The 12,225-nt window shown below is 39.1% G+C and overlaps 2 protein-coding genes and 1 non-coding gene across 6 annotated transcripts in view; all 3 read right to left on the bottom strand.

Moving 5' to 3' along the window:
• LOC138626780 (FERM domain-containing protein 5) overlaps positions 1 to 2,083 on the bottom strand; it is a 65,593-nt gene extending 63,510 nt beyond the window's left edge. For all 3 annotated transcript variants that reach the window (XM_069708685.1, XM_069708687.1, XM_069708686.1), the window contains exon 1: positions 1,691 to 2,083. In XM_069708685.1, the coding sequence (XP_069564786.1) occupies positions 1,691 to 1,792 (102 nt within the window). In that variant the 5' untranslated portion in view covers positions 1,793 to 2,083. The remainder of the gene's footprint in view (positions 1 to 1,690) is intronic.
• A 983-nt stretch (positions 2,084 to 3,066) lies between these two features.
• On the bottom strand, positions 3,067 to 3,138 carry trnah-gug (transfer RNA histidin (anticodon GUG)). Its single transcript has one exon. It is a non-coding gene; the product is annotated as a tRNA-His (tRNA).
• A 640-nt stretch (positions 3,139 to 3,778) lies between these two features.
• On the bottom strand, positions 3,779 to 11,330 carry malt3 (MALT paracaspase 3). Of its 2 annotated transcripts, none has more exons than XM_069708749.1 (15): positions 11,244 to 11,330; positions 10,925 to 10,996; positions 10,699 to 10,823; positions 10,354 to 10,492; positions 9,988 to 10,163; positions 9,658 to 9,754; positions 9,138 to 9,173; positions 8,812 to 9,015; positions 7,903 to 8,080; positions 7,695 to 7,769; positions 7,377 to 7,504; positions 6,054 to 6,203; positions 5,247 to 5,401; positions 4,519 to 4,635; positions 3,779 to 4,425 (listed from the first exon to the last, which is right to left on the bottom strand). In XM_069708749.1, exons 2-15 carry the CDS (start codon positions 10,965 to 10,967, stop codon positions 4,090 to 4,092), a joined length of 1,959 nt encoding a protein of 652 aa, XP_069564850.1. In that variant the 5' UTR covers positions 10,968 to 10,996; positions 11,244 to 11,330; the 3' UTR covers positions 3,779 to 4,089. The 2 variants fall into 2 exon arrangements, with proteins under 2 accessions (XP_069564850.1, XP_069564851.1); XM_069708750.1 differs by having other exon boundaries at positions 11,240 to 11,321.
• Between the last annotated feature and the right edge of the window lie 895 nt (positions 11,331 to 12,225).

The raw sequence follows: 12,225 nt of genomic DNA, 5'->3' as shown, positions 1-12,225 counted from the left end.
AGGACAGGTGAAAAAAGAGAGACGGAGACTGAAACATACAAAGAGAAAGAGGGTGCTTGGGAGAGACTGAGAATATGACCTGCGTCTCACTTTGCATTCCCTGGTCCAGGTGTCCCGGTAACCAGGGTGATTTTTGGTTTTTGGCAGGCCATGAAGCCATAAGGGAGGGAAGGAAGGAAGGAAGGGAAGGTAAAGTTAGAACTCCATTAGAAACACACCCCAGAGATGTGGCTGGTCAGGTGGATTATCCTGCTCTCGCCCTGCAGCCAGGTTAGACACAAGAGATAATCAGCATGCCAGACAGTTACAGCAGAGCTGGAGCATTCTCCTCTTTCACTCCGCTCCCCTCCTTCCCTCCACTCTGGTGACGTCAGCCACCCGGACCACACGACTCTGCTGCAAACAGCACACCTGCTGGCTTCACAGTCCATCTGGCCCAGCTCCATCTCTTGCTCAGCTCTCTGGGCAGAAATACAGGTCTGTTTACAACCTGGGCACACAGTCACGATCCTACAGTTACTGCAGTATCTATTTCACGCTTGCTGGTGGTGGTGGGGGGGGGAGATTGCAAAATAGCAGGCTGCCGATGACAACAAATATCAAAGTGACAGAAGTCAGGCATGTCTAGTTATGTTTCACTGTTCCACATTACAGGTTAAATCCCTCCTTGTAATGTGGTGGAGTGTCTTTATTGTTGCTGACTTGGAGAAAATCCTCTCCAAGGATTTCCTAACAGCCCTTTCCTACAAAGGTATCCACAAATGGAACAATGCTGTCTTGTAATTGAAGTGACAGGCCCTCGCACCTACTTTTGATCAAGTCAGTGTGAACATGAAACTGCACAATCATCAAAGCTGGGCTGGTAGTAATGAGACAAAAGGCAAAGAACGACATGTGTTTAAATATCAGGACCACGGCTTGCTTTCAGTTTCAAAGCAACGTGCCTAAGATGATGGTATCAATAGTTTCTACAGTTCAATAGTTCTTCAGTGTACTAAATGCCCACTTTCAGGTGGGGATGCACACACAAATGCTGTGCTTGCTTAAATAACAGCATGCAATCCTGCATCCAAATAGCATGGCACATTTTGGATATGCTCCTTTCAGTGTAGAGAAACATTGTGTAACTTCAGATGCGTGTTTCATGGGATACCCTCTGTGCATCACTCATGTCAGAGGTTCAGGGGAAACTACATGAGCTGACAGCACTACATCTACACTACCAATTACACATGAAAAAAAAAATTCAGCAAGACCCTACCTCAAGCTAAGTAACAAAAATATATTGAAGAAAAATGTTCCTATTCAGTCATTAATTTCTGAGGATATTGTGCTTTTAGCATCTCCTCAGCTTGAGCTTGAGTGAAATGCCATGTTTGTACTCCAGCTTCCTTACGTCTCACATCCTACCACCGAATTCCCTGATGGTTGAGGCAATAGTGGGTCATGTGTGGGAAACATAAACCGCTGATTTAGATTTATACTATTCGACGCGACATAAAAAAAAAAAAAAATTTTAAATAACCACGCATTTCTATTCAGAGTCTACAATCGAACTTGGCTGACACCAGCAGCGGGACACGGAGGCACTGGCTGTCCCTCTGCTCAAACACTTGCCTGCCAGGTCAGACACAATTGCAGCACTATTCACTATGCAGGGTGGATAAACAGTGGTCGACAGGTGACTAACCTGAATGGTGCACGTATATTCCGTATCATCCAGCAGTCTGACCGTGCAGCTGTATTCCCGCTCAAGATTCCTGATGCTGCCACTCATGAATCGGCTCAACATCTTCTCGGGAGAATCGCCGCTCTGCGTCTACAGGACCAGAACAATAAACTCAACACCAGCGTGCAAGTGAATGTCACATTGACCGCATTCCCCGGTCCCCGAAACGACCAGCAGCCACGGATTCATGCACCGAGGCGTGCAGCATTGTTGTCCCGTTAAGTTGTCGTGCTGTGGGCCCGCGCTGAGAGCACAATCCAAGGATGCCCGCATCCAGATCCAGAGGCAGCTCAGCCTTGTTGTGTGTCTGTCTGTGGCCGAGCCGAGGATTATCTCTCACCATTCGCCGCTGCCACTTGAGCAAGCGGGCGGGTCCCAATGAAAACTGACGTCAAAGTGAACCAACGGGAGAGTGTGTGGCATCTTCTCTGTGTTTTTCCAATTTCCAGTGTTGTTTTTCTTACGCCGCAATTTTTCCTGACCCACGAAGCAAATGTTTCAAAACTAGCTTCTGCTATAAAACATCTACCACAGATATTTAAATTAAACATAGTCGCATATTTTACTTAGGCTACGTTATGTTGAAGAACTACTCACTGATGACTGCAGGGTTTTTTTTTTTTATTCCATTTTAACCAAACGCTGTGGTGATATTATTTTTGTCCAACCCAGACAGCTTGGAGACTCTTTATAGGTTGAGAAGTATAAATGAAAAATGAGTCTATGAGCGTAATCAAACCTAAATATTCTTTCATTCGATTTACAGCCTGCAGTAAGGAGCCCCAGACACAATAGCAGAGCATAGTATTATCTAGCACTTGATGTGCCTTTTGGGGCAGTAGCTCATAACCCTTTGCAAAGAAACAACGCATGTCAGGTTGACCTAAAACCACTGGCCTCAGGTGTGCACAGCACTTCCTCTTTCTGTGTCATAGTGGATTCATATTGAATGTGTTGGACTGCCACCTACAGGCCACTCATCGTCATTGCGCTCTAATTTATTTGTCATTAGAGTCTCATCATGAAAATCCATCCGGTGTGCAGCCTGCACCGTTAAGGTTTTTTTTTGAAGGAAAGGAAAGGTGAATAGTGGTGTAATTATACTACTTCTTTAACTCAGTTATTTTCAAATTTACAAAACGTCAATGAAAGTGGGACAATATATAGTTGCTGGGGCTAACATGGAAATCAGGGGCGTGTATAAAAGGCATATTTGAACTATTATATATATATATATTCTTATTTTATATATCGAGATATGGACTAGTGTAATATTGACTTACCCAGTTACTAAACGGAAAACCCTAAAACTAAACACCACCTGATGTCTGAAGACCTGCCGTGACCCGGATTCGAACCGGGGTTGCTGCGGCCACAACGCAGAGTACTAACCACTATACGATCACGGCGAGCTACCGGGGGGAGGGGGCTCGTGACGATGAGCAGAATGTTGTTTTTAAGAATATCGAACAATCCACCAGATTCTATTGATGACGATCACGTTTTCACATTTGTTACGTCGCATCATGACTTGAGTGTGAATGCATTCACTTTTAACGCGAAAAATGTTAAGCTTAGCCACACGTGTAACGCGAGCTGTGGTAATTAACGTAAAAAAAAAAGCAATGCTAATATTATCTAAACTTGGTGAACCAAAAGTATTTAAAACGAATTTTACTTAGCAGACTCTTTTTAAAAAAAAAAAAACGGCAAAGTGTAATAACAAAGGTTTTTTTTTAGCCGATGTTGTGCTAACCTGTTGATATTTTCCAGCAGTACTTCGTCCCGTTTCGGTCCGATATAACGTTGACGCTGGCTTTCTGTTTGTGTGTATTTCTGTGTTTTGTTCTTTCAAGACTACACTGAAACCGATGGTGCAAAGTAAATAGTTACTTTATTAATTCCATTATAAATACAGGAAAAGCAATAAAACAGAGTAAAAAAATATTAAATATAAAAATGCACAATATATACAATAAAATAGAATATTAAATTAAACTAACTATACAATAGTGCAAGGATTTAAACAAAAGAAAGCAAACAATGTGAAAACTGATGAAAGTAGTTGTATTTATTGGATAAATTATTGACATTATGTCTTCATTTGTTAAATTAGGCCAGCCAGCTTGCCATTAATGGAAAAAGTTTCATACACAAGTAATGTTTTATAAGTATTATACAATTAATGCTGAAATTGTAGTACAGTGTTAATGTGTTTTCAGTAACGGGCTAAGAATTGAAATGACTCATTCCTTCAACATCATCAATCAAGTAGCCTAAGATGCATGATCAGTAACTGTAAAACAAAAAACAACATTCAAATTTCCAACTAGTATTTACAAAAGTAGGACCCGACAGGTCTAATATTGCAGGATGTCTTGCAGTTCATTCTCATCGTTCTCCTCGGGTTCATTGCTCCATGTAATTGGAATTTTAGCAGCACACACCGCCTTCCTTGTGAAAGGACGACGTGCACCAGCCAGAGTCTGATGCAGCACAGCTTTGCTGCTTGAAATGTTGTCCAAACTTTGAGCAAAAGCACCTTCTTGTTTCTTGTCTTTCGCTGTATGATTTCTCCTGGGTGCTCCACAGGATGCCACCAGAGGCTTTCCAATGTCCAACAGCTGGCTTTCGGTCTGCCGCAGCTTACTGTTTGTGTGAGTATAGTATAGATCCACCTTGATGACCATCGACTCCTAATAAAGGCAAATGACAAACAAAATACATTTATTATAAAGAAGTAAACACTTCATGGAACAGAAGTGTGACACATGTCATTGACTACGTACCTTAAGTTTTTGTAGACCACAAAGTCTCAGAGTACAGCCTGGATTATCAGATTTATTAAATAGTAGAGAGTCCATCTCCTCTGACCTGTCAGACCTGGAAAATATGTCTTCCATTGGCTAAGGATTCAAAGCACAAACAATTGCATTAGTATCATTAGTATATGTTAACCAACTTCATCAAAATAAATACATAGCTATTTACAGTGTTTTGGCACCGAATTATAGCTAGAAAGCTCTGCAACAGTTAAATAAATCAGCCACTAGATGTCACTATGGTCCAAGATTCTGTCGTCAAACCTAAGGAAGTATTGCACAATAGAAATGCAGCCGATTACTACTTCCTGCTTTGTCTGCAGTAGCAGCATGCTGAAAGCCTATATATGGGCAGCACTTCCTCAGAAATATGAAGCATCAGCATGAGTGGTCATCATTGAGAAATTTTAACTGGCTAACGGAAACTGACAGCAATCTGCTGTGAGCAATGTGGAATTTATGATGCACATAGAATTTGCGGTGTTTGAACCCAGTTTGGACTTCACTAGCTCATAAAAAACAAAAGTCTATATATATTACATATTATATATAGCCTATATTGAACATTAATTAAGTTGTATGTCCCTATCAAAACTACCTTTGTACACCAGTGTCACTAAACATATCTATTAGGCTTCCTGTTTGGATGACAGTGACAGAATGTCTGATAGTTTTAAGTAAGAATAAATATTTACAGGTATGCTACTGAGAATGACGGTGCAGTCCTCAGTCTGGGGCCCTGTGGTCTTTACGGTGGCAAAAGCTACCAAGACGTTGGAGAACAAAGCTGAGAAGCAGACTTCCACTTCCACTCCGCAAAGAAACATCCACCGCTTCTTTCGTGGTAGCTCTGAAAGGAGATTAAAAAAGGTTTTTACATTTTTTTTTTTTTTTTCAAAAAAAGATTAAAATCAAACAAAACTTTTAATTCCCCTCTACTTTGTTATCATCATGGTATTAATTACAGAGATACAGCAGTTATCTTTTAGCAGAGCCACAGATAAACCACTTTGGGGACTTTCAGTCGCTGTTATTTTAAGCCACAGACCCTTTTAGTTTAGACTGATGGCGAATAAGGAGATTCTCAGATCAGCCTACTTTATCAAGATTAAATTTTACAAAAGAGTTAAGTAAAATTGAGGAAGTTTGAGGCATCAAAAATGACTCCCTTCCATTAAACAGGAAAAATACACTTTGTAAAATAAACGAGTTCCCTGTTTGGATTGATCAAAAACAATGACCAGCTGATTTGTGAATGGTTCTGAAAATACCTCACTAAACCGCAATATCACATGGTTTGTCACTTGTTGTATAGTAGGAGGTGTGAGGAAGACTAATCTGAACAACTTCTCATTCAGGGGCCCACAGATCAAGAAACGGAAATGTGTGTTTTTTAATAGAAAGTTAACTATAACTGGGGTGTAAAACTAGATTTACATATCTCATCTTCAGTAGTGAGATATGATTTTTTTTTTTTTTTTTTTAAAGTTCCCTCTCCTCACCATTCGCTTGTCTCCAGGAGGCATCTCGAAGGTGTACTTCTCTTGTGTGGCCGGTGGTCCGAACTGGATCTACAAGGGATCGAGGTTCCTTTAGGGTGTGTTTGATCTCCACCGCCTGCTTTCCTGTGACAAGAGGGTCTCTGCCTAGATCTGATGTAGAGAAAGGAAGAAAGTGCAGGTAAATATGATGGCAATACCTCCACATACAAATTTATATTCTTTTTCCCTCATTGTACTCAGTCCACTTTAAACAATTTAAAGAAAATCTACACTTTATTTAATGGTAGTAACTTTACGTGCTACTCTTTTGATCATGGGGTTGCCAGAGTTTTGCAATAGCAGTGACTGAGGAATGCGTGAGTTTTAGACAACATTCATCTGATTCACATGGCTGCATTTGAGGAACTTAAGGAAATTTTAAAATGAGATGGTTAATATTCACAATAATTGACTGGCGTAAATTAGTTTTGGGAAAGCCTTTTCTATGAGATTCAAAACATGCAAACATGGCAGTCACTACAAAGGCTGAATGGCTAGACAATAAAGGAAACAAGTTCAAAGAATTTGACAGATTTATGCTTGGCTTCCAAGAACATTGGCACAATAAAATGGATGTTAAACAGCATCTTGTCATCTAAGTTAAGACCAAATTGTCTCTTTGAAATAAAAAAAAATATTAAAATTTAACAGTAAAACGAACAAAATCTGAGATATAATTTCCATAACCAATGATACATTTGTTCTACTACATATGTCCTCATACACAGACACACAGTGCTGTCAGCAGGGCTTCCTCTCCTGCTCGTACTGATTTGTGAGTGAAGCCGTGAGAGCAGTGGCAGGGAGTGCCCAAACGGCAGAGCAGCTGTCTTGCAGTCTGCAGTTCTCGGGTTGCTTTCTGTTCTCAAGCCAACAGTGTGAATTTCCAAAGAATGAGGTCACACGCTAATGGCACCTCGAAAAATGATTCTACCAGGGGCCAATCAAAGAGACAAACATGCTACCAAGACAGGACAACTTGATAACTACTCACAACGTTAAAATGAGTGCCAGCGATGTTAAAACTTGTGTGTGGTCCATCCAGCACACTAAAGAACAACATGTTCCCTTCAGTTCTGTTTACTCTTGATCTAAAACTTTCAGTCTATCTAATTATGACATGTCCACCCGCTAAAAATCACAGCATGGTCAAAAAACTCCACCTGTTATTACAGCAACACTTTTAAATTAGTTCTAGGCTGAAACATTTCAAATTTACTATTATGTTTACGAACCAAAATGGAAAAAAAAAAAAAAAAACTATCTAACCACTAAAATACTCACCCTCAGACACCTTCTCTAAGACATGTGTGACTTTCTCAGACTGTAGGATATGCTTGTTTAAGTACTTCGTGAAGATACCAGTACTTTTCCCTCCATCCTGGACCTCGTACGCCTCCGCATCTTCACATCTGCAATAGTTAATAAAGGAAATGTTCCACAAGCACAGGTAAAGATTTAGTTCTGCTTTTTTTAAATATACTAAACTTTCCATTCAACAGCAAGTTGACTGATATGGAAGGACAATAATAACTGCACTTGCACTATTAAACCAGTGATTTAGTTTGTTTTCTGTGCAGTTAAAAATTAAAAAGTACATACGTGGCATAACCATAAACTGTGTTCCCACTGGGTCCCAATGGAGTAATGACTGATGGTATACAGTCCTGGTTGTACCTGCAGAAAGTAACATGCAGTTTTTAGAAGATTAAATCCTGACTTGATGCCTTTTATAGCAACTGTTATGTAAATATGTGTAATCATCAGTTTACAAATAAATCTGAAACCAGTAATTAAGTACTGCACTTACCATTTTCTACAAGTATCCAGTAGAATTACACTCAGTGCAGTCTGCCTTTCCTGCATGCTGCGCATGACCCTCTGCACACAGACGCAGTTCTCAGTTCGGTACGGCTGTGGAGCATCAACAGCCACCAGGTAGTTCTTCCCTGCATGCTCATAGCCATGACCCGCATAGTAGAAAAGGCCTGTCAAGGAGGATAAAATACACATTTAGTTAGCACTGTAAAACCAGAAGAATTGTAATTGCACTGCATAGATTCTGCATTCCTGTAATTAATACTATAAATTGTTTGATGGTCACACACGGCGGCAAAATGATGCCTAATTTCAAAAACACAATGTATTTCAAAACACAAATACATTGGTTATTAACCCATGTTTGGTCATTAACCAAATAAAGAGAGAACAGTAACAGGCAGTCTTATTCTGATGCATCATGACTGTTCTTTTAGAATTTTTTTAATCTGGTCATCAACACAATTTCATATTACTGCTCTATCATTTAAGTGGCTTACATCACCTGAACAATATGACTAGTTTCTTAAGCTACAGTATATACTTGTATGTATTACTGCATACACTACAACACTGTATTAACTAATTATCAAAGTTTAGCTGACTTTTAGTCTGATTGTCCATTAACCTCTGCAAATACAATACATAAATCTACAATCTTCAAGTGTTACATGCAGGCAGGAAGTGGCATAGGCACTTGTTTTTACCTCTTATCTGCCCACTCAGTCACACATACATGTAGAGTAAGACACTATGAACCCATCCACCCATGAACCATGACAAAGCGGAAACATCGGATAAAGGCCCCACAACATAACAAAGGAATTGACAATTACTCAGATCCCACAAGAATCGTTAAATGCTAATTTGGACACGGTACATATAAACAAATTATAGTCACCATAAACTCCTCTGTCAAGGAGCTGAATGAACTTGTCAATAGCGGCCATCATCTCCTCTCTGGTGAGATCCAGCAAGGAAACAACTCTGAAGCTAAGCTGTTGCAGGTGGTTGGCCAGCTCGTGTACATCCATAACGGGAGCCATTAAACCCGGGTGGTGGGAGTAATTCAGGTTGCCAATAAGTAGGGCAATTTTATCAGTGGCTGAAATATAGATCAAAGTGAAATTGTAATCAAAGCAACACATGGAAGTTCCAACAGTGGTAGTTTTTCCTCTCCTGCACACTAAAAATAGCACGACAGAGTTTGTGTCCATTGAACTGTACCTGTGGGTGCTGCTGGAGGAAGATGATCAGTTTGCACTGGAAGAAAAACAAGTACAAAATTAGTATTTGTTGACCAGAAACCTAAACTAAAGTACAAGTACTGATTCTGTCTGGTGGACACACTGGGCGGTACAATCGGTGACATTATTTTTTATTTACATTCACTGCACATATCACAGTGTAAGTCATAAACAGTAGAAACACTGCAAGGGGTAGTTTCACTTCACATCACTTTCCTGTCTTGTGTCTAAGGCTCAGAGCAAGTACTATTTGGAGTTTAACAACTTCCTTTTTAGTGTAGGTCCTTTAAGAAATGGGAAAGTACCTCCAGCACAATGGAAATAACATAAAGCTTTAGATATAAATCAGTGAGATGAAAGAAGTGTGAAGAAATGTGTTTTTTTTTCACACTTCTTCTATTGAAAATGGAGAAAGTACAGTCAAAGGAAAATACAAAGGAAAAATTAGGAAAAGACAGATTTTTACAGAGCTGATTTACATAGTTTCAGTTGTGACTTACCAATGTCAACATCGACCGGCTCACTCCATCTCTCCTCTAGCACATTAGATATTGAGCACAGGTATGATCCGCCATGTTCAAATGTTGCTTGATCAAACTGCAAGTAAAATTTATCATATTGTTTGTCATTGTGTCCATTCTCTTGCAGGTATTTTTACACAACCACAAATCAAACTTCTCGTAAAATATTAACCAAATGTTATGAAAAGTTGGTTTGTTTAGTGAAAGGTGTGATTCAGAGTCAGTGAAATGACAGTAAATGACGAAACAGTGTAAATAATCACTATCAGCAGTGACGTAAGTAAACACTCGCTTGCCTTGCTTCCTTACCTGCAGTGTGTCACTTGTCTTGTCCCGCAGTAGCTGTCCATTTCTGTACCACTGGTAGTGCAGAGCAGGGATGCCAAAGGCAGCACAGCGGAGGGTGACTTTTGTACCTATTTGTACAGTCTGCGGTTTTGGGTTGATAGCAATGTGTGGTTCACCCTGCCAGTCCACTGGCAAGGCTGATGTTTGAAGAAAAAGAGACGGAGGTTAAAACCCCACAGCAATAAACTAGTAATAATACACATTAAAACTCAGGCATGCAGGCTGACAGGCCAAGGCTGAGCTGCAAATATGCAAAACCACCAAAAAATTATGAAAGCACCAGACTACTACAGTATAAATTAACATGATAACGTCACAATACATTACCTGATTTATCAATGTCCAACACCTTCACCTTCACCCAGTCACTGAACACCCAGTTACCAAAGTGGTCATTCACTCGGCACACGTAGAGCGCTGTGTTCTGAGCTTTGATGGTCAGATCAGCTTGAGTACCACCACACACCTTAGGGGTAAAAAAAAAAAAAAAGACTCCGTAAAAATATAATATATGATCAAATAATCTACATAATGTTTTAATTTTAACATTAGAATAAATACATACACTACAAACATAAACAGAGAGATTCACAACAACAAACACTTCTTACACACAGAAGAAAACAATTCGTAATTCAAAATGCTTGAGTATAGTATTTTACAGCCACATACTTCCTTTTCATGTTCAGAGAACCACTGGTAACTGAGGTCACCTTTTCCCTCGGCACGGACTCGAAGAGTCACTGTATAGCTCACAGGTACACAGACAGAGACAGGATGGCGCACGATGACGATTTCTGAAACAAATCAGGGGAGAATGTCAGTCATCTGAAATCACACTGCGTTGTGACTATTTTTGAAAAAATGATGGTGATGGAGAGAATGTAACATAGGCTACTTCTGATCATTATTTGACAGGGTTTGGGGCGCGATCCAGTCATCAGTGCATTTTCTTCTTTTCATTAATAGCCTGTAAGAAGTTAAAGATGAGGATCATCATATACAACAGCCACATGTGGAAAAGCTACAGTTACAAAATGAATAGCATTAGGAAACCGAAGTAAATAAGAAATCGCTGTAAACTTAATGTTAAGCCTTAAACCCTAACTTCTCATTTTTAGTGAAGTCATGTGTACAAGTTCTGCTAGAAACGTCCTAATTTAGACAAGGAAATGTTCGATATGATCATAAAGATACATGTTTTAGTGCATACTTGCCGTCAGCCTTGTATCAGTTGAGCTGCTGTCGGACCAGAGTCTGAATATGTTTGCCTATTCTCTTTTCTTCAACTATATAGCGTGAACTCATTCCCATTTCCCGGAACAAGACAGTGCAAGCACACACATTACCGTAAAGCTGGTAATGTGGGAGCATCCTTTAGAACATGAATAGTCAAATTTCATTTGTGGTACACAAAAAAACACAAACGCACTTTCAGTTATAAATGAACTTGATTTCTTATGCTGAAAAACTCCCAAATGATCAACTGCGCGCCAGTTAGATTGACATAAATCATGTAAAGATGTTGTACGCAAAGTCCCTTTTCCTAACATTACGGTAATGAGCAATCTGGCCTCTTTTCAGGTGTTCCAATCAAATATTCAATATATTATCTTTACATCATTTTGAAGAGATTATGATCTCTTATCAACCGTTGCTTAAGTGAAATATTTAAACAGTATGTCTATTATTATTCAATTTGTACGATTTTGTATACATTAAATTATTTAAGTGAATATCTACTTTATTTTTTTTGTCTCCGTTTTATACTGGAGACATACAGGTAGGCCTATGTGTCATTTTTACAAAAGGGCAAAGGTTTAAATAAGGATATTTGCTTTATTTGAGAATTTTTTTGATTTTGTTTGATTGTTAGAGTTACATTTGTGTAAAAATGTATTTAACCTGGAAAGCCTCAAATATATATTTCAAAGGGCCATGGCCAAGATAGCAGAGACTGTTGTAGACAAACCAGTGAACAGTATAAATGTAATTATAAAATCATAAAATATCTTCATAAAACAATTCAAGACCAATCTGAAACTCTAAAAATGAAAAAAAATTAAAAGAATTTTGCAATCTGAAACAGTAACACTACACATCAATATTCTGAAATACCCTTACATAAATAAATCAAAGTATAGATTTTATAAGCCTGTTTTGTCTGATTGATGTAAACTGTGAGCAACAAGAGGGTCA

This window comes from Brachyistius frenatus, unplaced genomic scaffold, assembly GCF_029030835.1.
Source record: "Brachyistius frenatus isolate BFR_SWC_R1_liver_20210118 unplaced genomic scaffold, ASM2903083v1 Contig_77, whole genome shotgun sequence".
In the NCBI taxonomy this organism is placed as follows: Eukaryota; Metazoa; Chordata; class Actinopteri; family Embiotocidae; genus Brachyistius; species Brachyistius frenatus.
This window is presented reverse-complemented; position numbering and strand designations above follow the sequence as displayed.

Coding starts and splice junctions, on each gene's coding strand:
- malt3 (XM_069708749.1), bottom strand. CDS start 10,967: ATGACTGGATCGCGCCCCAAACCCTGTCAAATAATGATCAGAA. Junction 10,164..10,353: donor GTTGGACATTGATAAATCAG/GTAATGTATTGT, acceptor TTCAAACATCAG/CCTTGCCAGTGGACTGGCAG. Junction 9,755..9,987: donor AGACAAGTGACACACTGCAG/GTAAGGAAGCAA, acceptor TTTTACTTGCAG/TTTGATCAAGCAACATTTGA.